This window comes from Saccopteryx leptura, chromosome 6, assembly GCF_036850995.1.
Source record: "Saccopteryx leptura isolate mSacLep1 chromosome 6, mSacLep1_pri_phased_curated, whole genome shotgun sequence".
In the NCBI taxonomy this organism is placed as follows: Eukaryota; Metazoa; Chordata; class Mammalia; order Chiroptera; family Emballonuridae; genus Saccopteryx; species Saccopteryx leptura.
The window spans coordinates 177481129-177505223 of NC_089508.1; the positions used below are offsets into that span (position 1 = coordinate 177481129).

The window sequence follows — 24095 nt, forward strand, 5'->3', positions numbered from 1 at the left end:
CGGGGCCGAGAGCGGCGGCTGGCGGAGCGGAGCGGGGGAGAGCATCCTGCGCCCCGGCGCGGGGCCCGGCGTATCCACGGGCCGCTCCCCTGAACCTGCCGCAGATCCAGGTAAGCGGCATTCGCAGGCCTTGGGGCGGCCGCGGGGCCCGGGATGCTGCTGGAGACGGCGATGTGGCCGTGAAGATGCGCGAGGGGCCGGCGCCCCTTCTCCCAGCCTGCGGGGGGTGCCCGGCGCTGCGCCCCGGCAAGGGCGGCCTGGGGGCCCCCGGAAGCCCTGGAGGCTGGGCCCCAGGCCCCGCGCAGTCCCCGCGCAGTCCCCTTTCCCCTCCGGCCCATCCTGGGCCCCGCGGCGCAGACACGCGGAGAGGCTCGGGCGCGGTGGCGGCAGCAGCAGGTGCGCGGCCTGGGCCGGAGCTGCGGGCCGGAGAGAAAGCGGCGCGGGTCCCGCACCCCCGAGACACCTGCAGCGGCCGCGAGCCCGGCGGGGGCGGCATCCCCGCGCCCAGGTACTGCAGAGCGCCTGCCTCCGCCTCTGCCGCCGCGGCCACCATCACCTCCCCCAGGCTAGCGAGAGCCGCCTGGGCCCGCCTGGCAGCCGCCTCGGGCACCCAGCGCCCTGCGGTGAACCTGAGATGGGTGGGGTGACGGGGCTTAGAGGCGCTGTTTGGGGGTGGGGGGTTTAATGAGCGGGGAAGCTCGTCTGACCCGCTTTGAAGCCTCCAGGCCTACACTCGCAGCGCTCTTCCCCGGCTGGCTGGAGGCGGGGGCGGAGGAAGGGAATGAGGGGGCTGACTCCTGGGCAGAAGGTAGGGCTTTCTTGAGCTCTGAAGAATCAGGAAGATGCCTACCTGTCTGTGGTGGCTTCAGTTTTTTAGGACAGTCTTCCCCTTAGATGGGTACGCATCGCCTTTGTGAAAAGCAAGAGAAGGGGGTGCTCTCTGTTTGAGGGTGGCGCAGGAAGCATAGTCTGCTAAGAGTGTGGTTGTCTGTCCAGATAAGCCGGCAAGGAAGGACATGGTGCCCTCCCCAGCCCAGGGACTCTGACTTTGAATTAAGAGTGTCTCCGGGGCATTGGAAACACCAAGAGCTGATGGCCATCAGCTCCCATTCCAGCCAGGCCAGGAAGGGGGCAAGGATATTTTCCTGCTGGCTCCTGGGTGCTTCTGCCACCTGGAATGAGCAGGGGGGGTTGGGGCAGTCCTGTGGGCATGAGGATCAAATCCGGAGAGTGCTGGTTCCCACACTCCCCTTTTCCACCTCCTGCCCACGTCCGCCTTAGCGCAGAGGGTCTTACCTTTCTCTTGCGCACAGGCCCTGTTGGAAGATTCTGGCAACCCTGAAGATCACAGATGTTGGAGGGCAAAAATCGGGGTCCACATCCCTGGGCGGGATTATTAAGGCTTTGTGATTGTTTTCTCCAGCATTGCCCGCCCCTAGCAAGCCTCGGAGAGGCCTTCCACCTCCACTTCCACACAGTGCCCTCTGCTTCCCATTCAACTTGTTTTCAAGCAAGGAGCCTTATGTTTATCCTCAAAAGCTACATACAAAAGTATTTCCCATTCCACACAGAGCAGGTGCTTTGATGCCATTTGACCAGAAAGGAAACTAGATAGGAGGCATCTGAATGGGAAGCAAAGCTTTAGGTCAAATTCTTGGTATCTCTCACGGTGGAATTCGAGGCAGTGGGCTGGAAGTCAGAGTGAGGAGCTGGGTAGCAATTTCGGCGAACAGCTTCCTGAGATGATGACAATACCTAGCAGCTGTCAGCTCTGTTTGCTGCAAGGGCAGCTTTGGCCCTGAGGGCAAAAATATCGTAGGAGTATGTATGTGCAACTGGTCCAGGGTTACTGTCACTAGATAGAATTTGTCAAGCACCCTATGTCCAGTGTGTGTGTGTGTGGGGGGGGGTTGAAACTTTCCTCTGGAGAGTTACTCGATGACACTGGGTGCCATCTGCGGGGACAGCTACTAGGCCACAGGAAGAGTGTGTTGTGACTTACAAAGCCAGCGTCTCTGGCTAGCTGTGCATGCCAAGTCTCCGGTTGGGGGCTATAGCTCTCTGCTCACTAAGCTTCTTTAGTATATTTCTTGGCCACTTCTGACCCATTCTGTAGGCACCCACACCTGCCTTGTTCAGTCCTTCCTGGAAGTGGAAAAGGAAAAACTTGCTTTGGGCATTAGGCTGAGAGTCGGGTATAAAATCCAGGAGGATTGAAGAAGTTTTCTCAAATCAAATCAGGCTGGTCCAGAGAAGCAAGTTGACATGAGTTTAAAAGATGGGAAAAGATGGCTGACCTGTGGTGGTGCAGTGGATAAAGCATCAACCTGGGACACTGAGGTCGTTGGTTTGAAACCCTGGGCTTGCCAAGTCAAGGCACATAGGGGAATTGATGCCTCCTGCTCCTCCCCCCTTCTCTCTCTTTCTTTCTTTTTCTTTCTCTCCCCTCTCTAAAAATGAATAAATAAAATCTTTTTTAAAAATATAGGGGAAGAGCCCTGGGAGAACATGACAGGTCCCCTCTAATAAATCGCTCTGTCTCAGGGTGTTCAGTGGCCTCCGCTGCTGTCATTCACCAGCAAGCTGAATGAGGTGATGAATAGGCAACAAGCTAATTAGCATTGGGAACAGCGCTCCTGGAAACAGGGCCCAGCTCTAGTCTCATGTTGAGGATCTGCCTACACTCTCACAGGGCTTTCTTTGGGCCACTGTTGGCCCTAGGGTGCCACCAAGAGCTTCACAGAATGGCCTTTTGTAGCCTCCTTGTGGCCACCATAACAATGAGTCTATTTCTTTCCTGGCAAGCATTAATTATTCACTTGTAGTTGACGAAAGCGGACATCAGTCACCTCATTGGAGCCTTAGTAGAAAGGCCTTTGGTCTTGTTGTTCTAAGGAGCAAAGCCATGTCGAGGGCCCAGAGGATGGGCCCTGTGTTAGTGGTGGAGGACGGACGGGGGGGTGGAGCAAGCTACTGCCTACTGACTGGTAAAGTGGCCGCCCAGCAGGCGGGGTAGGAGCTGGTACACCGCTGGCTGTTCTTATTAAATGAGGGATGCATGAAAGTGCTCAGTAGAGCATCGAGCACATAGTCCTTTTATATATTTATTGTTAAATGTATTGATTACATAATCATTAAGAATGTGGCTCGTATGTAGTTAATCCACAGTTCTTACCAACCCCTGTACCTCCAGAGCCTTCCTGGATTTTGTTTTTCCCCCGGGGAAGTTGGTCTCTGTGATCAGGAAACCCAGCCCCAGGTTAACCTGCCAAAGGCAGCCAGGGGAGCATGTGATACGATATGGTATCAGTGAGGGCTTCAGGTAAGAAGCGCTCTTGAGTAGCACACTGGAGGTGGGTATAACGGGAGTAGGCAGAGAGAAGGGAGGGACTGTGCTGAGCGGAAGCCCGGAGGTAGTTCTCACATTTCAACACACAGAGGTTAGCAAGGACCTCTTCCACTGTGTGCATTCAGCATTTTGCAACAAACGAAGCATGTTAAAGGCACACTTGACTTCCCAGGCCGTCGGAGCAGTGCAGTGGGCTTAAGACACAGGAGGGATCCCTGACTTGCTGTGTTCCTTTCAATCAGCCACTACCCTCTCTGACTTTAAAAATTAAGCACTGGAAAACAACCTGCCCAGCCTGTAGCCTACCTGTTGCCATAGGAACCCATGTATGAGATAATGTCTGTAAGTCCCAGTCTAAGAAGAAAAGGCCATAGGAAGAGAGAAGAGAAGGAGGTTCCGGAATGTGGCTCTTTTGGATGGCTGCCCTCCATTCCTAAAGGGACAATTTATTAATTCTATATTGTGTGTCAATTTATGAGGACAAATCTTTGGCCTCTCTGTACCGTCGCGCCAAAGGGAAACTGAAAGGCATTTTGTGATTCACAGATTTGGTCAAGGCCCCTGGACAGCCTTGTCTGTACAAAGACAGTTTAGATTGCAGTCAGTGGGTGTGGGACGCCTCCCAGGATGCAAAGAATTTGAATATCGGCTTCCTAGCCATGGCCATTATGCTGAGGGCTGTGTGTGATGTTCCTCAAAGGATGACCATTCAGGCCATACTTCTTGGGTACTGGTGACAGAGGAGGAAACAAATTGGATGCACATTCTTAAGAGAAATTGTTTTGAGAAGGGTTCAGGCAGAATTTCTTGCAGGGATCTTTCTGGCTGAGTGGCATCTGTGGCCTTCCAGAGAGATGCCTGAGAAGGACCCAGTAATGACTTTATCAACAGACCTTTGGATTTTGTGTTTGCGTCATCACGATGTCACCTGAGAGCAGCAGTGCTCAGACTCCAGTCTCTTCCCGGAATAGAGAGATGATTAGTATGTTTCTGTGGTGTGGTCCCTGTCTTCTAAACTAGGCAGGAGATGAGGTCTTCTGCAGACAGTGAAGGTGGTGGAGTGGTTAGCAAAGTTCAAGAAACTTCCGGAGCTCTGGAGCAGCTGCCTCTGGGGGTGGAATAGGAAATCAATTGGGAATGAATGAGAGGATTGTCTCACTTCACTGAAGGCCTGGCCAAAATCAGAGTGTCGGCAGGCTGACCCTCACTGCGGACACTCGATAACTCAGTATTAAGTGAAGGGATACCTGAGAACGGGTTTGATTTGTGCTATTAAGATGTGGTGCTTTAAGATCAATTTTGGCAAGGTCTATATAACTGGTGAGACAGGAATTCAAAACCGAGGGTCAGCCACCAACCTCCAACGATGCTCTTTTCCCATGGGGAAGGACAGTGAGGTTCTGCTTTGTATGGTTTGAGGTGGAAACTGTATGGCAGAAGAATTTTCTAAAGGTCTCTTCAGATTCTTACAGACTTACTTAGATATGGTACCTAGAGGACCATGATGTTTTAACCCTTCGAGTAGTGAGTATTTTTCATGCTCACTGACCCCTGGGAGTGAGTTGTTTTTTTTTTCCTTCAAAAAATGATATTAGTTCCAGCTACAGTTTTGTTTTGTTTTTTCTGAAGTTGGAAATGGGGAGGCAGTCAGACTCCCGCATGTGCCTGACCCAGATCCACCCGGCATGCCCACCAGGGGGGCGATGCTCTGCCCATCTGGGGCGTTGCTCTGTTGCATCAGAGCCATTCTAGCACCTGAGGCAGAGGCCATGGAGCCATCCTCAGCACCCGGGCCAACTTTGCTCCAATGGAGCCTCGCCTGCGGGAGGTGAAGAGAGAGACAGAGAAGAAGGAGAGGGGGAGGGGTGGAGAAGCAGATGGACGCTTCTCCTGTGTGCCCTGGCCGGGAATTGAACCCGGGACTCCTACACACCAGGCCAACGCTCTACCACTGAGCCAACCAGCCAGGGCCCAGTTACAGTTTTATTAACTTAAAATCATATGTTTGATAACCAATTAATGGAAACAAGAAGAACATACATTTGCCTTTGTTTAATGTTGCCTTATACATTTTTAAAATAAAAATTTTTGTACGATCGTACCCTGGATGGTCAGGAGGCATGGGGACATACATGAACGTTTGTATGACTCAAAACGTTAAATTTTGTAATTTTTTTTAACTAGAAGACATAATTTTGGCCATTGGCCCATGCATTCAACAAACCGTTCATGAAAAATCAATTAAACAAGGAAAGCCCAACTCTGTGCTAGTTGATATAGGGGTCAAACTCCCCAAAAAGATAACTTTGGGTGATCCAATTAAATAGTAAAATATAAAGCAGTTTATAATGCAGTAGGAAGTGATGACTCTAGGCTGTGAGTGCTGTAGGAAACCAGAGAAATGCAGGTTGTGGTGGAGTTCGTCTGGACACTCCTTCATGGAGGCGATCTATCTTGAATTAGGTCTTGACAATAGTCAAAGGTAAGATCGAGAAAGGGAGAAAACAGCCCAGTAGGGAGTGGAGAGACTTGGAGAAGAGGCACAAAGCAAGAATGCCAATGGGCAGGTTTGTGGCACCCTAAACACCCTGGCCACAGTGGATATTCCTCCTCGGGAAATGTGATCCTTAGGGAGGCCCTTGGGATGGAGTGTCCCATCCATAGGCGGAGTCATTTGCTTTTGAATTGAAGAGAGAGGCTCAATCCAGAATCCAGTGATTCCTCACTGGTTGCTTTTGGTTTTGCCTTTTTTTTTTTTTAGTGCATTTAACGGGCAATATTGACATACCCATAGCCCGTCCCCTTCCCAACTCTAGCCCGTTTTCTCCCCCTTAAGGAAAGAGATGAACATACAAGCGATGATGTCATGGGAAGACTTTGAGCCCTCCTTCACACACAATAAAAAGCTCCTTCTTTGCAAACCTCACTCCTTAAACCATTATTAAGACAAGTCGCCACAACCTGCACAACAGAGCTTTTGACATCATGGCTGAGAACCACTACCAGACCACCCTCCATATTTTACAGTCACAGAGACATTTCTCTCTTGGAGTGAGTGACAGTGTGACTTCAGGGCCCAAGTCAGCCTTCAGGCCGAGCCACCTTGGAGTTGCAGTTCCACATCGAGGGAGCTGAGGTCCCCATGCTCCGATCTGGTGGCCACACCTGAAGTTCCGTTCTTTGTTTCCCCAGCAGGTGCAGTGGCTTCCCTTTCCGAGTTGTAGCAGGTGCCTCTGAGGGACGGCTCCTCTCTGCAGATAAAAATCACATTGGTGCCCCTCCTGTAGTGGTTTGTCACAGGCCCCAGTGGGAGCAAATCAGCAAGCCGCCTTTGGTGGCATGACCTCCCCACCCAGGAGGATGGGGTCTGCCTGGCTGGGTGATCAACAGAGAGGCCTTCTCAGCCCTGACAGCACAGGAAGCATCAGAGGAAAGCAGCAAATGCAGCTGCAAGTCCTCTAGCCCCACCAGGACCTTCTTTTTCGCTGTTAACAAAGAAGAAGGTAGGCCTTCGCGAGGGGCCCCAGTCCAGGCTGATGGCCTTGGCCTCCTCTGCTCTGACCTCAGGTCCCCTGTGTGGAGAGAAGCTGCATGTGACAGGGCCTCTGGTCCCAGAAGACCCAAAGAGAGGCCCTTGCGTAGTGAAGACTGGAGGCTGTGCTGGGGACCAGCCAGATGTCTGAGCTGCTGCAAAGGAGGCCTTGGGCTGTTGTCTTTTAAAGTAAATTTTAAAACTTTGATCAAAGCAATACATGCACATGCTTTAAGAAAATCAAATACTATTGAAAGACTCACGATGCAAAACGACCGTCCAGTGCCCACCTCCCCCCAGAGGCTGCCGCTTTTAACTCACCATTTTTTTCCCCCAGTAGTTGCCTCCAGATCTCTAAATGATATGCTTACGCCGCTGTTTTCTTGATTTATCTGTTCTGTGCATTGTCTGATTACTTCCTGCTGTGATGGATGAAGATTTCTCTTTCCTACACCATCCCCCGCCCGCCCCTGCCCCCATCTCCCGATACAGAAAGAGCTCTATTTTAACCTAAGTCCTGTTTGAAGTGTCCACATTATTAAGACATGGAAATGATGATCATGGGAGAGCCAAGTAATGTCCTTGGGTTATGTCTCCCTTCCTACTTTGCTTTTAGTTTTATTGCGGAATTAGAATTCATCCCCCCAAGCCCTACTCACTCTCCTAGTCCCCTTTTTCTTTTACAGTCTGTCGTATCTGTTACTGTGTCAGGTCCCCTTGTCTCCCCAGGAAGTTGCAGTGTTAGCCCCAGCATGGTCTTTAACTAGCCAGGTGGCCATGCACACAAGTCCTTAGCGTCGCTCAACCTCAGAAAGAGAGCTCCGGTCGGAGGAGGAGAGCGTGAGACCCGTCTTCTCATCAAGCCCGTCACTCTACCTCAGAGGTGTTCATTGCCTGAGAAGTCCCCCTCCTGACTGGGGCTGCCCAGGACCTGACAGGTGGCAGTGCCACAAACACAGAGGGGGAGGGGCCTAGCTCGGGCCCTGCCTGGAGGTGGTCCAGCTCACCCTACAGCCTAGGAGTCTGCCCCTTGCGGTTAGGGTGGGTGTGTCCACTTTTTATTCAACGTAGTCTCTGTTTGAGAGGCGGTGTCCAACTCCCCAAGCTCCCTCCCGCTCTGTCACTCTGTACCCCTCCTGCTCGTGGACCCCAAATTTCCCAAAGTCGTCATACAAATACTAACTTTTAGTAACGACTTTGTTGAGATATCGTTCACACACTATACAGTTTACCCACTTTACAACGTACAGCTCAGTAATTTTTTGTATGTTCATGGAGTTACGCAATCATCATCATGATCAGTTTGTAACATTTTCGTCACCCCAGAAAGAAACCTCGTGCCCTTCAGCAGTACACCTGTTACCCCCTGACCCCCACACCCAGCCTAGGCCACTGCTAATCTACTTTATGTCACTATAGATTTGCCTGTTCTGGACATTTCCTTTTAAAAAGCATTGTGCTTTTTTTTTACTTAGTCACAGATATTTTCAGAATTCATCTGTGTTATAACATAAATCCATACTCCATTCCTTTTCGTCACTGATTAATATTCCATTGTATAGCTATGCCATATTTTATGTGTCCACTCATCAGTTGATGGGCATTTGAGTTGTCTCCACTTTTTGGGCTCTTACAAATAATGCTGCTATGAACATTTACGTACAAGTTTTAGTGTGGATGTCTATTTTCATTCCTCTTGGGGATACAGCTAGGAGTGGAATTGCTGGATTATCTGGGAATGCTATGTTTTACAATTTGAGGAACTGCCGAGCTGTTTTTCAGAGTGGCTGGATTATTTCACGTTCCTTCCGGCAATGTGCGGGGGTTCCCACTTCGCATCCCCACCAACACTGCTGGTGAGCCCAGGGAGTTCCAAGGAGGGAGCAGTCACGTCAGGGATGGGCGGGGCCTTGAAGGAGTGGAATCAGCACACGCGATGATGAAGAGATCTTATTTCGTAGATAACTGTTTACAAAAGTATGGAAACTTTTTACTTGGAGTGCTTGAATGTGAGCCCCTGTGATAGCATTCTTTCTCAAGTATAAACAGCGTTCTTGCTATTTATATTCCTTCTCCTCCTCCCCCACTTTGAAAAACCTGGTGTCTTAGACATAGCAATGTCTTTGTTGAGGTTTTGGGTTCATTGGTCATCCACTCATTAAACATAGAGTTAAATCAAGGTATAAATGTGTAGTTAGCACTGCACTGGGAGCTGAGTCTGAGTTAGACACAGTGCCTGCCCTCAAGGAGTTTCTTGTTTAGGTCAGGAGAGAGAATATGGTAAACTGTGTAATAAAATACTATAGAAGCCATGAAAGAAGGAGGAGCATAGTGGGTTCAGGGAGAATGAGGGAAGAAAGTGGACTCAGATGGGGGGGTCAGAAAGGCTACGTTAGGAGGTAACCATGTTCTCAGGTCCCTCCAGCTCTGGAGTCATCCTGGCAACATATGAAATATGTTGAGTTCTGTTGTGAAGCGAGGTATCGGTGATACTTCTGTAGGCTGTGGAAATGTGGAGAGCTGTCACTCTCACACCCCATGGCTGAGACTCCCACACTTGTGTGGTTCCTGTCCACCTTGTATGGCTCTGTCCCCTCTGCACACGCCACCGGGAGGTGTGCTGCCCTTAGCGGCCGGGCTGCTTCTAACCTGGGGCTGTGTTTACAGCTTGGGTCCAGGTAATACTCGGCAGGTGGCTTCAGGTCGCTCCGGTGGGGTTTGGAGCCACAAGGTCTGACGACTGGATAAGAGGAGTGTTCCTGTAGAACTCTTCACTGCTAGTCTGCTCAGAATAAGCTACATGGTCCCTTTTGATGCACTCTGTGTAAGTCTTATGAGATGTACACAAGTGACTGTCCCTGCTTGGCCCGCCACATCCAGGAAGAAGCTCTGATGTGTATAACAGCCTCAGCTATAGGGCAACACCATGGCCTGTGGAGCCGTAACCTGTCATGGCAAACCCAAGTCCCCACACAAGCTCCAGACACACCCAGCTCACACCCGTGATGGAAAAGCTGGCTAAATTCCAAAGTTCTTCTTGGCATTTTTTTCCTTTTTCAGTCAAATGCTGCTTTAAAAAATTATTTTGGCCCTGGCCGGTTGGCTCAGTGGTAGAGCATCGGACCAGCCTGTGGAAGTCTTGGGTTCAATTCCCAGTCAGGGCACACAGTAGAAGCACCCATCTGCTTCTCTACCCTTTCCCCTCTCCTTCCTCTCTCTCTCTCTTCCTCTCCTACAGCCAAGGCTCCATTGGAGCAAAGGTGGCCTGGGCACTGAGGATGGCTCTGTGGCCTCCACCTCAGGTGCTAGAATGGCTCCTGCAGAAATGGAGCAAGGCCTCAGAGGGGCTGAGCATTGCCCCCCTGGTGGGCATGCTGGGTGGATCCCGGTCGAGCGCATGTGAGAGTCAGTCTGACTGCCTCCCTGCTTCAAACTTCTGAAAAGTAAAAATTAAAAAATTATTTTAAAGGGGGACCATCTAAGCCTCCTTTTAACATTTTTACATTTATTTACTTATATAATATTATATTGTATATGTAAGTATATATTTTTAAATTTTATTTTTACTCATTTATTTTAGTTGCTTTCTAGCTGGAGAGATTTTCAGAGACAGGGACAATATTTCCTGGCCTCTTGGGTCCGTGAAACCCAGAGGTGACAGTTACCGAATCTTTCTAGCTTGTCGGAGCCTTGTTCTTCTTGAGGAAGGAAAAGGCAGCCAAACTGGAGGAGAAAGGAAAGTGCTTGGTACCTTTCATAAAAGTACAAAAGTAGGTGTGGTCTAGAAGAAAGGGCGCAGAACTGGGAGTCAAGCTATCACCTTTCTGCCCTCGCTCGGCCACTAGCTAACCGGTGACCTGGAATGGACATTTTCACTTCTCAGTGACACCATGCCCTCCTTAGAAAAACAGCCAAAATAACACCTGCCTTTCTCAAACCTGGGGGTGGCTGTGATTGAGGAAGTCAATAGGAAAGATCTAGAGAACTGAGACAGCAGTGTGGTAATAACGCCTTCCCTTTTTGTAGAAGAATCGTTGCAGGATTTCATTCATTCATTCACTCTATTAAAAAGAGGCCTCCTGACTAGCTACATTTCCCAGGTACTTACTCTCTTCCTGCTACTGGGCTAAGCATTCCACATGCCATAGTGTCGTGTAACTCTCAGAATAAGTCGCTGAGGGCAGGGACTGGTATTAATTAGTGCCCTTTGGCAGATAAAGAAGCTGCAGCTCAGAGGTGTTGCATATATGCTTATGGTTATATAGCCAGTAAGTGGCAGGTGGCAATAGATTTGAGCCCACAGCTCAAACTTAAACCACTGTACTTAACCTAGTATTCTACTTCAGTAAAAACACCTTACTTTTTCCACTTTCCCTGTGGACAGACAGTGCCACGCAAGTCGTTTGCTTACATAGCGGCAAGGTTTGGGGTGCGGGTAGTCAGCTTGTATTCCCGAAGCCAGGTTCTCCGAGCCACCGTCCTTCATGTGTGGGGTCTCCTCCTCGTGCTCAGGCTTGTCAGTCATCTCAGCCTTGGGCGGGGTGGGGCCTGAAACCCTTCTCACAAGCAAATTGCCAATAAGTCCAATGTTGTTACTTGTCTCGGTGACTCCAGGCCACTGCGTGCGAAGCTTGTTATGAAGATGTGGAATTTAAATATGCCGTGAATACCCCACCCTAAGAGGTGGCGGCTATATCTGGCAAACGATGTTCCCAGAACACTGTTCATTTTTAAATATTTTATTAATTTCTCTTCTAAAATGACAAAATGGCCATGTGCTCATAGCCTGAATATAAAGAATGCTTTTCATTTGGAAAAGCATTGCATAACAGGCAGGACACGCGGGCCAGAAAAGGACTTACTTCCATGTATACCTCTGTTAAAATTTCCAGTGCGGTTTTTCTTCCTTGTTGATACGGAGTTGGCAGCAACTTTCAGCACTTGAGTTAATAACATCTGACTTCCAGTGAGTGATCTGCAAACACGCAGAGAAATCCATCAGAGAAGCTGTATTTACACGGAGAAAAGAAAAGTTGCATTAACAAAATAAAGACTCCTAACTTGCTGGCTTTGTGGACTGTTCACTCAGGAGTCCCTTCGAAGGAAGTGCAGGGTTATTATTGTGTTCAAGCAGGAAACCTGTAGGATTATTCTGGTGAATGAGTATTTTGATGTCTGCAAAGCCCAGAGGAAACTCAGTTTATAGGAGAAAGGAGAGGGGAGAGATCACAGCAGGTGGCAGTCAGGGAAGGTAGATTAGAACTGGAACTGAACTGGGGGAGCTTTATGGGAAATTTCAACACTACTTCCCACCCTTCCCTCATCTAGCATCATTTGGAGACGAACACCTGTAACCTTTTATCCACATTTTAGTAGGTATTTCTAGAAGATAAGAACTCCTTTAAAACATAACTGCAATATTATTATCACATCTAAAAACATAACCCTATTTTTAATATAGTCTCAAGTATCTAAAATCTGCGTTAATTCTGCAGTTTTCTTATAAATGTGATAATTTTACTTTTATGGCAGTGTGTTTGGAATAGGATCCAGGTAAGGTCTTATAATTTATAGCTTCCCCCTCCATCTTTTTTTTTTTTCCTTGTAATTTATTTACTGAAAGCATTGAGTCATTTGTCTAACAGTTTCCCACAGGTTATATTTTACGGATTACATCACTGTGGCATATTTTAATGTGTCCTTCCATCTTCTGTATTTCCTGTCAGTTGGTATCGAAGGCTTGATTTGATTCAAGTTTTTTTGTTTCGAGTCCAGCATTCTTCATAAAGTGATGGCTTGTTTTACGTGAGGAGACACATACTGTCTGATTCTTTCATTTAGTAATAGTTGATGGTCAGCACCTACATTCATTTGTTTATTAGGGGTTGGAAAACTGGAATATTTTAATTCTGTTACTATTTCTGGGGGAAACAGAGAAATAACTTTATAGGGCGAAGCACCCCTCTCTTCTGCAATTTGACTTTCCGGTGGTATAGTTTGCACAGGAAAGAAAGGTTAAATGTTTGCTTCTTTCCTTTTATTCATTGATTTTCAACATAAATGTTGGTTCACAGTCATCCTCCAACAGTAAGAAAGCAATAACACCCAAGTTTTTATTTAATGTCTTTATGATCTCATAGCTAAACATACTCGATGTTGTCTCAGGTCCCCTGAGTTATGCTGGGTGGTGCTCACGTTACGCCATCTTTGTCCAGCGGGAGCTGCCTCCTGGGTCCTTTGCCACAACCCCAGTAGTTATAGATGAATAGCTGTATCTAGGTCTTTTTATTTTTATTTTTATTTTTTATTTTTTTATTTTTTTTTACAGAGACAGAGCGAGAGTCAGAGAGAGGGATAGATAGGGACAGACAAACTGGAACAGAGAGATGAGAAGCATCAATCATCAGTTTTCCATTGCGACACCTTAGTTGTTCATTGATTGCTTTCTCATATGTGCCTTGACCGCGGGCCTTCAGCAGACTGAGTGACCCCTTGCTCGAGCCAGCGACCTTGGGTCCAAGCTGGTGAGCTTTGCTCAAACCAGATGAGCCCGCGCTGAAGCTGGTGACCTCGGGGTCTCAAACCTGGGTCCTTCACATCCCAGACTGATGCTCTATCCACGGTGCCACCGCCTGGTCAGGCTGTATCTAGGTCTTTTTTATAGGACAGACCTAGGTTCTAACCACAGCTCCGCCGACTGCCAACACTTGACCTTGTGCAAGTGCTTACATTCTGAGCTTCTGTTTGATCATCTGTAAAATGGGAATAATCACAATACCTACTTTTATAGGGCTGATACAAGATTGAAATAGTCAAGTGTTTGGCAGAGTGTCTGATACAGAGTGAGGGCTAAAAAGATGTTTCATTTTATTGTTGTTATCATTATTACTTGAATTCATAAAGAGCGTTCTCAGGGCTTTTGGGCTGGTAGATGGTCATGCCCCATAAAATCATTCGCCCACTTCTGCAAAATGGACTTAATGTAAGAAAAAAGGCCATCTTGTTTTGTGGACTGGAAATGGGCTTGCTGTGAAACTGAATGCCACGCAATGCCGGAGAGAGAAGAGGAAGAAGCATAGGTGTGGGGAGGGCCTGAAACCACCTGGTGAGGACTAGGGCCTGCAAAGGGCAGAGGGAGAAGTCCCTTCTGAGCTTCCCTGCGCCCTCATTGGATGTGGTCTCCACTGTTGCCATAGTGCGTGACAGGGAGGCGTGTTGCAAACTCAGCGAAGTGTGAATCGCAGTTAGCTGCTCGCAGCCCCATCTGTCCTCCCTCCCAACGGTAGGCCTGACGCAGACACTAGTTCAGGGGCAGGAAGTTGAGTACACGACACTCCGACTGTTTCAGCCCCTAGACCTGATTCTCATGTCCCTGGTCCCCTTCTCCCCTGGAACCTGACACTGCATTTCCTAGTGAGGAGGCCAAGTCTGGCCTCTGGACACTCATAGTACTCCTGCCCTAAGCATGTCCCACACCTCCTTGTGGTTGGGGGCCAAAGGGGGGGCTGCTCTGATAGCACAGTGGGCCTCCCTTTGTTTCCTTACTGTCCAATGTGCTAAAGGGTTAGCTTATTTTTAATCTTATAAAACTCAGTCTGTAGATTTGTGTCTGCTGTTTGTTTTGGTTTGCTTTGTTCCTTGCTTCATATATGTCTGCTTTTGTGTTACCAATCCCAGCATTCTCATTGCTTTGGGTTGATTTTTATTCTTTTTTTTAGATTTGGAATAGAAAATTCAGTTCACTTAGTTCCGTTTTTCTATTTTCTACCAAATGCATTTAAGACATTTATTCATGCTCTCTTTGTAATTTCTATTCAAATTCCTCTTGAGCTACCTTGAAGCGTGTTTTTATACACTTCTTTAGGTATGGGGTGTTTTGGGCTATCATTATTGACTTCTGATTTATATTGCACTGAAATCAGTGAATGTGACTTAGGAGATCATGTTTGGGAGAACTTGATGGCTTAAATCATGATCGGTTTTTATCAATATTTCACTTTTGCTTGGAAGAGAAATGAGTATTCGGTTTGCTGAGTTGAGTAACTAGGCTGTTGAGATCATCTTTGGCTTTACTGCTTGCTAGTTCTCATCGAAGCCACTGTACTCTGCCAGCACCCCAGACACTAAAAAATGTTCATTCAGGGCTGATTTGCTTGGTGCAGGCTCACAAAACACACCCAGGCCAAGGAAGATGATGCTCTTCCATTTTTGCAAGTCAGTGAATATTGCTGGAGTCTGAATTTTTTCAGTCCCAGTTGAATTAACTTGTAAGACCTAAGCTCTGGTTTCAAGTGGACAATCTTGGCTGTTGAAATCGTGGATATTTGTGCTATGCAATAGTTTAAGCATGGAACTGATGCCTATTCTCGTAGAGAACAAAAAATGGGTGCGGACCATGGCCTGTGTCCAAGCATCAGGCATTATTTGAAGCCCTTTGCCCTTGCTCACTGTGGTTGTGTGGGTGTCACATAACTCCTGAGCCTTGTTTCTTCATCAGCTATGTGGAGATGGTACCAGCTACCGTGCTGATCACAGAGGGTTGTGGTTCAACTCAGCCGAGATAATAGACATAAAGGAACTTGGTAAAGTACGAAGAGATCCTCAAAGTCAGCTGAGGCTGAGGGCACCTTGGGAAGAAATAGCAAGTGCGGTCTCGGTGCATATTAACTCCCTTCATTCTCCGGGAGGAGCCTGGACAGGGTGAGGCGGACAGAAGTCTGTTGAGGTCCCTGAAGTTGTTCATGGTGCTGCTCTTCCTTACCCTCAGTGCGGCTTACGGACACTGCAGCCATGACCACCCACGTCACCCTGGAAGATGCCCTGTCCAACGTGGACCTGCTGGAGGAGCTGCCCCTCCCTGACCAGCAGCCATGCATCGAGCCCCCACCCTCCTCCATCATGTACCAGGTAAGTTCTCCCAGTGCTCCGGGGCCTAGGGAACTCGGGGGGCTAGGGAATTCGGGGCCTAGGGAATTCGGGGCCTAGGGAACTCGGGGCCTGGGGAACTCGGGGCCTGGGGAACTCGGGGGCCTGGGGAACTCGGGGCCTGGGGAACTCGGGGCCTGGGGAACTCGGGGGCTAGGGAACTCGGGGCCTAGGGAACTCGGGGCCTAGGGAACTCGGGGGCTAGGGAACTCGGGGCCTAGGGAACTCGGGGGCCAGGGAACTCGGGGCCTAGGGAACTCGGGGCCTAGGGAACTCGGGGCCTAGGGAATTCGGGGGCTAGGTAACCCAGGGCCTAGGGAATTCAGGGGCCAGGGAACTCGGGGGCTAGGGAACTCGGGGCCTAGGGAACTCAGGGGCCAGGGAACTCGGGGCCTAGGGAACTCAGCAGCTGGAGAACTCGAGAGGGTTTGCCCTGAAGGCAGAGGGAAGGGGGCGGTCTGCCTCTAGCAGGTGAAAGGCCCTGCTGATGGGCTCCCTGATGCCCTGGTGAAGCAGAGTATAAGGACTCGATTAGCTAGTAAATGTACACCAGAGCTATTCCTCCTCCCCAGGGAAGGCTTGTTGATCTGCTCTGACCCCAGATACCTTCCCGGCTGTACTTGCTGCAGCACCAACCAAGGCTTTGGCAGCTCTGACCTCATGAATTAAATATTGCAATTTAGAAACCCCTAGAGCCGGCCTGGGTAATTACTTTTCCTTCATGTATGTGAGAAGAGCTCTTCAACTCCCCACAGCAGCTCATGGCTCAGGGAAGCCCGTCACAGTTGTTTACTTTTGCCCGAGATGGGTAAGCTTATGCTAAACCATGATCAGATGACTCAAAACTGTGGTCAGCAGGGCACGGGGGAAGGGCGTCGTGCAGCCGGATTCTTCCCTGCAAATAGCCCCTGGTCTGGGTGTGCCAGGCACTCGAGTATGCCATGCTAAGAAAGAAAAAGTTCATTTGAAATTATTAGCTGTGTTTGACCTTTTGAATGTTCTTGGGCTGCTAAATGAGACTAAGAATAAATACATATTTTTAATTTTATTCAAAGGTTAGATTTATGAATGTCTTTTTTTTAGTCTATGCCTGGAGATTTAACTCACAATCTTTGTTTATTCACATTTTCTAACCCAGATTAAAATTTTAGTTATATAAGTATCTTTTTAAATTACACCCAATACAGCCTGACCTGTGGTGGCGCAGTGGATAAAGCGTCGACCTGGAAATGCTGAGGTCGCCAGTTCAAAACCCTGGGCTTGCCTGGTCAAGGCACATATGGGAGTTGATGCTTTCAGCTCCTCCCCCCCTTCTCTCTCTCTCTCTGTCTCTCCTCACTCTCTTTCTCTCTCTGTCTCTCCCTCTCCTCTCTAAAATGAATAAATAAATAAATAAATTACACCCAATACAGAAAAGTATAACAAATAAAAGTTTCCCTGTAATTTTGTCTATATATACACACATACCCTTTTTTACCATATATCTGTGTATATATTTTAATATAACAAGAGTACCATATTATATATTGCTCTATGGTTTGGCTCTTTTTAACTTAAAATTTTATTATGGATCTTTTTCCCTGACAATACAACAGTGCTACCACGTTATTTTTAACCATCATGTCGTATGTATAAGTCCACTGTATGGATATACTATTATTTATTTAGCCTTTTTCTGTTTATGGACATTTGAATGATTTCCAGCTTTCTCTATCACAAAAAATACTGCAGTTACTATCCTTGTCCATATGTATCTGCACCCTCAGGTAAGTATTTTTGCAACTGCTGGATAGAGCAGTGCATATATCTTAACTCTCAACAGCTGTTAGGTGTGTAAAGCGTACGTACGTAAGCATTTCCTTCCGGGGCATGTGGGATGAACCTGATAGGAAGTGGCGGTGGGCCCTGTCTGTGGGCGACCCCTGCCCAGTGTGGTCCAGAGTGGGATTCTTGGGGGGAAATGAGAGGGTGATGTGGACATAGCTTTCCACAGAGAACTGGTGGCATTTGTTGGCAGCAGTTTATTCCCTGGGCACCCAGCCACCTTAGACCTGTTTTCCAATAACCAAATGTTCCTGTCCTCCAATTCCCACAGGCTAACTTTGACACAAACTTCGAGGACAGGAATGCGTTTGTCACAGGCATTGCAAGGTACATTGAACAGGCTACGGTGCACTCCAGCATGGTAAGTCTCTGTGGCCCCACCAAGGCGGGAGGGGCTGTGGGCAGCTTCTCACCCCAGGGGCGTGTGCTCTGCTATTCCAAGAATGCCCTGCCTTGGTCAGCCCCACCTCTTTAAGCCCACCTCGTGTCTTGGGCAAGACTGGTTCCTGTACCCTCCAGCTTCGCAAATCCTACTCACCTTTAGTACCCAACTTTATCCCCACTCTTCCCTCCCCTGAGCTTCTGTGGCTTTGGGGTTAACATATGATTAGATCCTGCCTTGTTTTATACTTTATAGATTACTGGCTGTGTGTAATTTTGTCTCTTGAGCAAAACAAAAAATTTCTCATCAAAGGGACGGTGGCTTTGGAATAACATGTTGTTGACTCGAGGATGCTGGTGACCTAAATTGTTCACCAGCTGTCTTATGGGTCAGGTGTCCAACCCATTCGTGAGGGACACCCCCCCCCCCTTCCCTCTTGGGCTTGCGTGGATTTTATTCTCCTGCAGCAATGAAATTTGAAGAATTCCAGACTCCTCGTTCACAGGCTGTGCCTGTGGCTCTGTGGACCTTTCTCACCGTATCAGCTATATTCTTAAACCTTGTCTTGCCATACCCTGCCCACTCAGTATAAAGAGTGTGCACCCGGTACCTGCAGAGACTGGGCTAAACAGGGGCCTGTCTTGATTCTCAATGCCTCAAGTGGGAAACAGACAAGCTTCCCATTTATCAGACACTTTCTGTGCAGGTGTGTGAAATGCGTTGTCTCAGTCCTCGCCTCCACCCTGTGAGGTCCTATGACAATACGCATTTTAAGGAGTGCGTAAACTAAAGTCCACAAACGTTAAGTAAATACATGGGGTCCTGCCACTGACACGTGACAGCTAAACCCAGGTCCATCTGTGCAAAGCCTGTGCTGTAGACTCCTCTTTACAGACAAAGAAAAATGCACACAATTAAAGGTCAATGACATGGGAAGAGTACAGGGCTCTTTGTTTTTGAAGGGGCCTTGTGCTTGGCGGAGACCGCTTGATGCAGGAAGTGGCTTTCGAGTAGGGCTTTGTATTATATATGCGTGCATATAAAATACGTAAATACACATTGCTTTATAACCGTACATATGGTACTTTAAGGATTATAAGGTGTGCTCACACGTGATATCATTCGGCCCTTATAATAGCCCAGCGACTTGCAAAGACATCATTATCCCCATTTTAGGGATAAGAAAACTGAGGCCTAGAGCAGGTAATAGCAAGTTGCTTATGGTCCCACAATTAGTAAATCACAAGGTTGCTCCTGGAGTCCGGGACGTGGCTTCCCAGTCTCCTGACCTCATTCCACTGAACGACAGAGTTAGGATTGTATCTGTCCGAGATGAGAGGGGGTGCGCACCCCAGCGGGCAGAACCAGCGTGAGCAAAGGCGCAGAGGCGAAAACATTCAGACTGCCTGGGTTTGGACTGTAAGATACACGTGAAGAAATTCTCTGTGGCATTTATGGAAAGTTAGCTAACGGTCAGTGCCTAGAGGGTATACTCGTTTGATAGCGCAGCCATAACAAAAGACCACAGGCTGAGTGGCTTAAATAACAGAAGTGTATTTCGTCATATCCTGGAGACTAGAAGTCCAAGGTTGAAGTGTCAGCAAGGTTGGTTTCTCTGAGGCCGCTCTCCTCGGCTTGCGGATGGCCACCTTCTCGCTGTGTCCCCACATGGCCCTTCCTCTGTGTGCACACACATGCACGGTGTCTCCCTGCATGTCCAGATTTCCCTTATTAAAAGGACACCAGTCAGATTGGATTAGATTAGGGCCCACTCCAAGGGCCTCGTTTTAACTTAATCACCTCTTTAAAGGCCCTGTCACCAAATACAGTCCCATTCTGAGGTCCTGGGGGATAGGACTTCAACATAGGAATGTCGGAGGGACAGAATTCAGCCCACCATAGAGGGCTTTAATTTATTTAATAATAATAATGAAAAAAATCAAAAGCAACGGGGAATTTTTACCCATGGGAGAAATGGGAACAGACCTCTGCTCGGGGAATAAGCTTCCTCTGTCAGTTATGTGTAGAATGAGTCGTGAGGCGAGTGCGTCGGTGGAGAGGAGGTGACCCTCATTGGAGGTTTAAAGGCTGAATGAGGGCAGTGGGGCGAGGGCGGGCCGAGGTTGTGGATGTGAGACACGGGAGGCTCATGCCACCTCGCTCACCAGTCAGCCCGAGGGAGCCCAATGACACTGACTGTGGTTTCCTAACAGTACCAGGTCAGGGGCACCCATCGCAAGTCAGAAGGAGCAGCCGGTTTGGAGGGGATTGTATTTTCTATTTCCACTGTAACAGATTATCACAGACTTAGCATCCTAAAACAACACAAGGTCATTTGCTTCCAGTTCTTTTGGTCCGAAGTCCAACGTGGATCTTACAAGGATAAAGGCAAGGTGTTGGCAGGGCTGTGGGGGGGACTCTTTCCTGGCTTTTTCCAGCCCCTAGAGGCAGCCCGCCTTCCTCAGCCCATCCCCCTTCCAGCCAGCGACCACGTCGCTCCAGCCTCTGCTTCCGCCCTCACATCCCTTCTCTGACTCTCCTGCCTCCTTCCTTCACTTGTTAGGACCCTTGTCGCTACCTTGGGTCCACCAGGTAACCTCTCCCCATCTCAAGGGTTCTAACTTAATTACATCTGCAAGGTCCCTTTGACCATGTTGAGTATTGTGTGCACAGGTTCTGGGGGTTGGGATGCCAGCATCTTTGTGGGCCATTATTCTGTCCACATAAGGATAGTGTTGATATGGTTGTAGGTGAGTCAAGAATACAGTGTAGCATTGACATTCATGAATAATGTGAAAACCTCACTTTACTCAACAATTTCTGCCTGTACCTTGCTACATCTTTCTCTAGAGTCCCTTACCAGCAAAGCAAAGATTTACAAAAGAGATGGTCTACTTATACTCTTTATTGCTGAATTTTTTGACATAGCATTCATGTAATGTAAAATTCACCCTTTAAATTATATAGTTCAATTTTTTTAAATATATTCGCAGTGTTAGACAACCATCACCATTATCTGATTTCCATCACCACGGAAAGAAACCCCAAACCCATTAGTAGTCACTTCCAATTCCTCTGTCTTCCCATTCCCGGGCAAACACTCATCTACTTTCTGTTTCTAGGGTTTTCTCGATTCTGAACATTTCATCTAAATGGATCCTGCAAATATGTGGCCTTTGGGTCTGGCTTCTCTCACTTAGCATCATGTTTTCAAAGTTCACTTTCTGTAATGTATCAGCACTTTATTCCTTTTATAGTCAAAGACTGTTCCATTTGCCTGACCTGAGGTGGTGCAGTGGATAAAGCGTCGACCTGGAAATGCTGAGGTCACCGGTTCGAAACCCTGGGCTTGCCTGGTCAAGGCACATATGGGAGTTGATGCTTCCAGCTCCTCCCCCACTTCTCTCTGTCTCTCCTCTCTCTCTCTCTCTCTCTCTCTCTCTCTCTGTCTCTCCCTCTCCTCTCTAAAAAAAAAAAAAAAAAATGAATAAAAAATAAAATTAAAAAAAAAATTAAAAAGAAAAAAAAAAGAAAAAAATGTAGTGATGAATATATTTAAAAAAAAAAAAAAAGACTGTTCCATTCTGTGACTACGCCGCATTTTGCTTCTCCATTCCTCGGTTGGGGGATATTTGTGTTGATGCTACTGTTGGCTATTGGAGTAATACTACTATGACAAGGGAATCCAGTGTCTGTGTGGACCCATGTTGTTATTCCTCCATTTCTCTTGGGCATTTCCCTAGGAGTGGAATGGCTGGGTCATACGGGAACTCTGGGTTTAACTTTTTGAGAAACTGCCAGACTTTTTTTCTGGTGATACTGTTCACTCCTTTTATAGATTGTGTAGCATGCGTGTGCATGTATGTGTGTGTTTGTATTCCATTTAACTCTCGTAAACTTCTCTGAGGTTGTTTTGTCATTGTCACTAAATGGAGAGTCTTCGGTTCAGTGGTTTCCTGAAGGCCAGAAGGCCGAAGAGTAATGAGCTGAGCTATCTGGACCCTGAGTTCAGAGCTCTTTCCACTGTAGCATTTCCTAAGTGACACGAGTCATACTGTATTTTTTTCAGGGTTATTTTTCATGCTGTGATTGGTTTTTCTGTCTTCTCTATATTATTTTAAAACCTTGATCTTAATCATTTTCATGCTTATGAAATAGTAACATAGGTTCCTATAGAAAGTGCAAACACTGTGGTGCTTTGTGATAGGAAAAGTGGGCGCTCCTGTGGAGCCAGCCCCGCGGAGAGCTCGCTGGTCACAGCTTGGTGCATATTCCACCAAAATGTCTTTCAGCATGCAGTAATCTACTTTCATAATTGTTACTCTTTGCGGGGCCTTTTTTTTTTTTTTCATTTTTCTGAAGCTGGAAACAGGGAGAGACAGTCAGACAGACTCCCGCATGCACCCGACCGGGATCCACCTGGCACGCCCACCAGGGGCGGTGCTCTGCCCCCCAGGGGGTGATGCTCTGCCCATCCTGGGCGTCGCCATATTGCGACCAGAGCCACTCTAGCGCCTGAGGCAGAGGCCACAGAGCCATGCCCAGCGCCCGGGCCATCTCTGCTCCAATGGAGCCTTGGCTGCGGGAGGGGAAGAGAGAGACAGAGAGGAAAGCGCGGCAGAGGGGTGGAGAAGCAAATGGGCGCTTCTCCCATGTGCCCTGGCCGGGAATAGAACCCGGGTCCTCCGCACGCTAGGCCGACGCTCTACCGCTGAGCCATGCGGGGCCTTTTTAGCCTAGGTACTGTGCATTCTGTTTTGCTACTTGCTTATTTTCTTGCTAACAGTATATCTGGGACAGCTTTCGCTGTTGGAACAAATAGGTCTGCTTCCTGCCGTATAAGACAGCCGTCCATTTTGGAAAGTGTGGCCTGCCTGCCCCGCCCTTCGTGCCCGATGAGAACAACTTAGGCCTGTGCTGCTCACCTGGGAATGTTGTTGAAATGCAGATTCTGACTCCCTTCGCCCAGGCAGTGGCCCGAGACTGCATTTCTAACAACCCCTTCCACCGAGGTGATGGCGAGCCGCTGGCCCGCAGACCACACTGAGCAGTGAGGGTCCGGGGGGCCGTCGGGAAGCCTGGTGGCACCAACGCCATTTCTCCCTGGTGAAGCGTGTCTTGCTTTTCAGAATGAAATGCTGGAGGAAGGGCACGAGTATGCGGTCATGCTGTACACCTGGCGCAGCTGTTCCCGGGCCATCCCCCAGGTGAGACTGGCTCTCCTGCCTCCAGGGGCCGCGACCACTCTCCACCTCAGCCCTGACCGGAGAGGAGAGCCGAGCTTCTCTAGGAGGCAGGAAGCAAAGCAGGGCTTCTTATCTGAGGGGACACACTGAAAACACTCTGAGGGTGTCCCCATAAAACTGATGCCAACGGACAGAAATATTTGTTCACTGTGTTTCATTTGGAAAACCGTATATGCTAATTGTATGACACTCACACCATTGCAGAAAGGTGTGAAGTAAAAAGCGAGCTATCCACACCTCCTCACCCCACCACCCAAACCCCCCTCCCAGTAGAACGTGAGCACTGTGGACACACCGCCGCCTGTTCCTCTGGCTCTTTCACATTGATCATCATGAGTATTTCTATGATTATTATTTTGTAAACAATTATTTATAAAAGTGGTTTGCTTCTTGTATTGTTCTGCCACTTGATTTTTTGGACTTTATTCTTTATTACTTCATGTATTAATGTATTATCTGTATATGTACTGACACATGTACAGATCATATGTTACTATCACTATAATCATCATATAATTCATGAGTCCCATTTTAACAACATCAGTGAGGCACAGATGTGTAAAGAGAAACCGTTTCTCTGCCTTCCTCTGATCCTAGCCCCCAGGGGTAACTACACATTAACAGTTTGGTTTGCACCCTTGCGGATTTTCCATGCCTGTAATATGTATAGATACACACACATACGTACACACACTGTTTCGTTTTAACCAAAAGGGGTTAAATTACACTTCCTATTCTGTAACGGTTTTCACCTGTCAATTTGTGGTAGCGATCTCTCCATGTCAGTTGACATAGGTCTGTCTCAATCCTTGTAACAGTTACGTAATGATATTGACT

The 24095-nt window shown here is 48.1% G+C and overlaps 1 protein-coding gene across 3 annotated transcripts in view; it reads left to right on the plus strand.

Moving 5' to 3' along the window:
* CYFIP2 (cytoplasmic FMR1 interacting protein 2) overlaps positions 1–24095 on the plus strand; it is a 116679-nt gene continuing 92584 nt past the window's right edge. For 2 of the 3 annotated variants that reach the window (XM_066344486.1, XM_066344483.1), the window contains exons 1-4: positions 1–110; positions 15649–15788; positions 17902–17991; positions 23142–23219. In XM_066344486.1, the coding sequence (XP_066200583.1) occupies positions 15672–15788; positions 17902–17991; positions 23142–23219 (285 nt within the window). In that variant the 5' untranslated portion in view covers positions 1–110; positions 15649–15671. Of the gene's footprint in view, positions 111–314; positions 509–15648; positions 15789–17901; positions 17992–23141; positions 23220–24095 lie in introns of those variants that run through there. The other variant, XM_066344485.1, reaches the window with a different exon arrangement.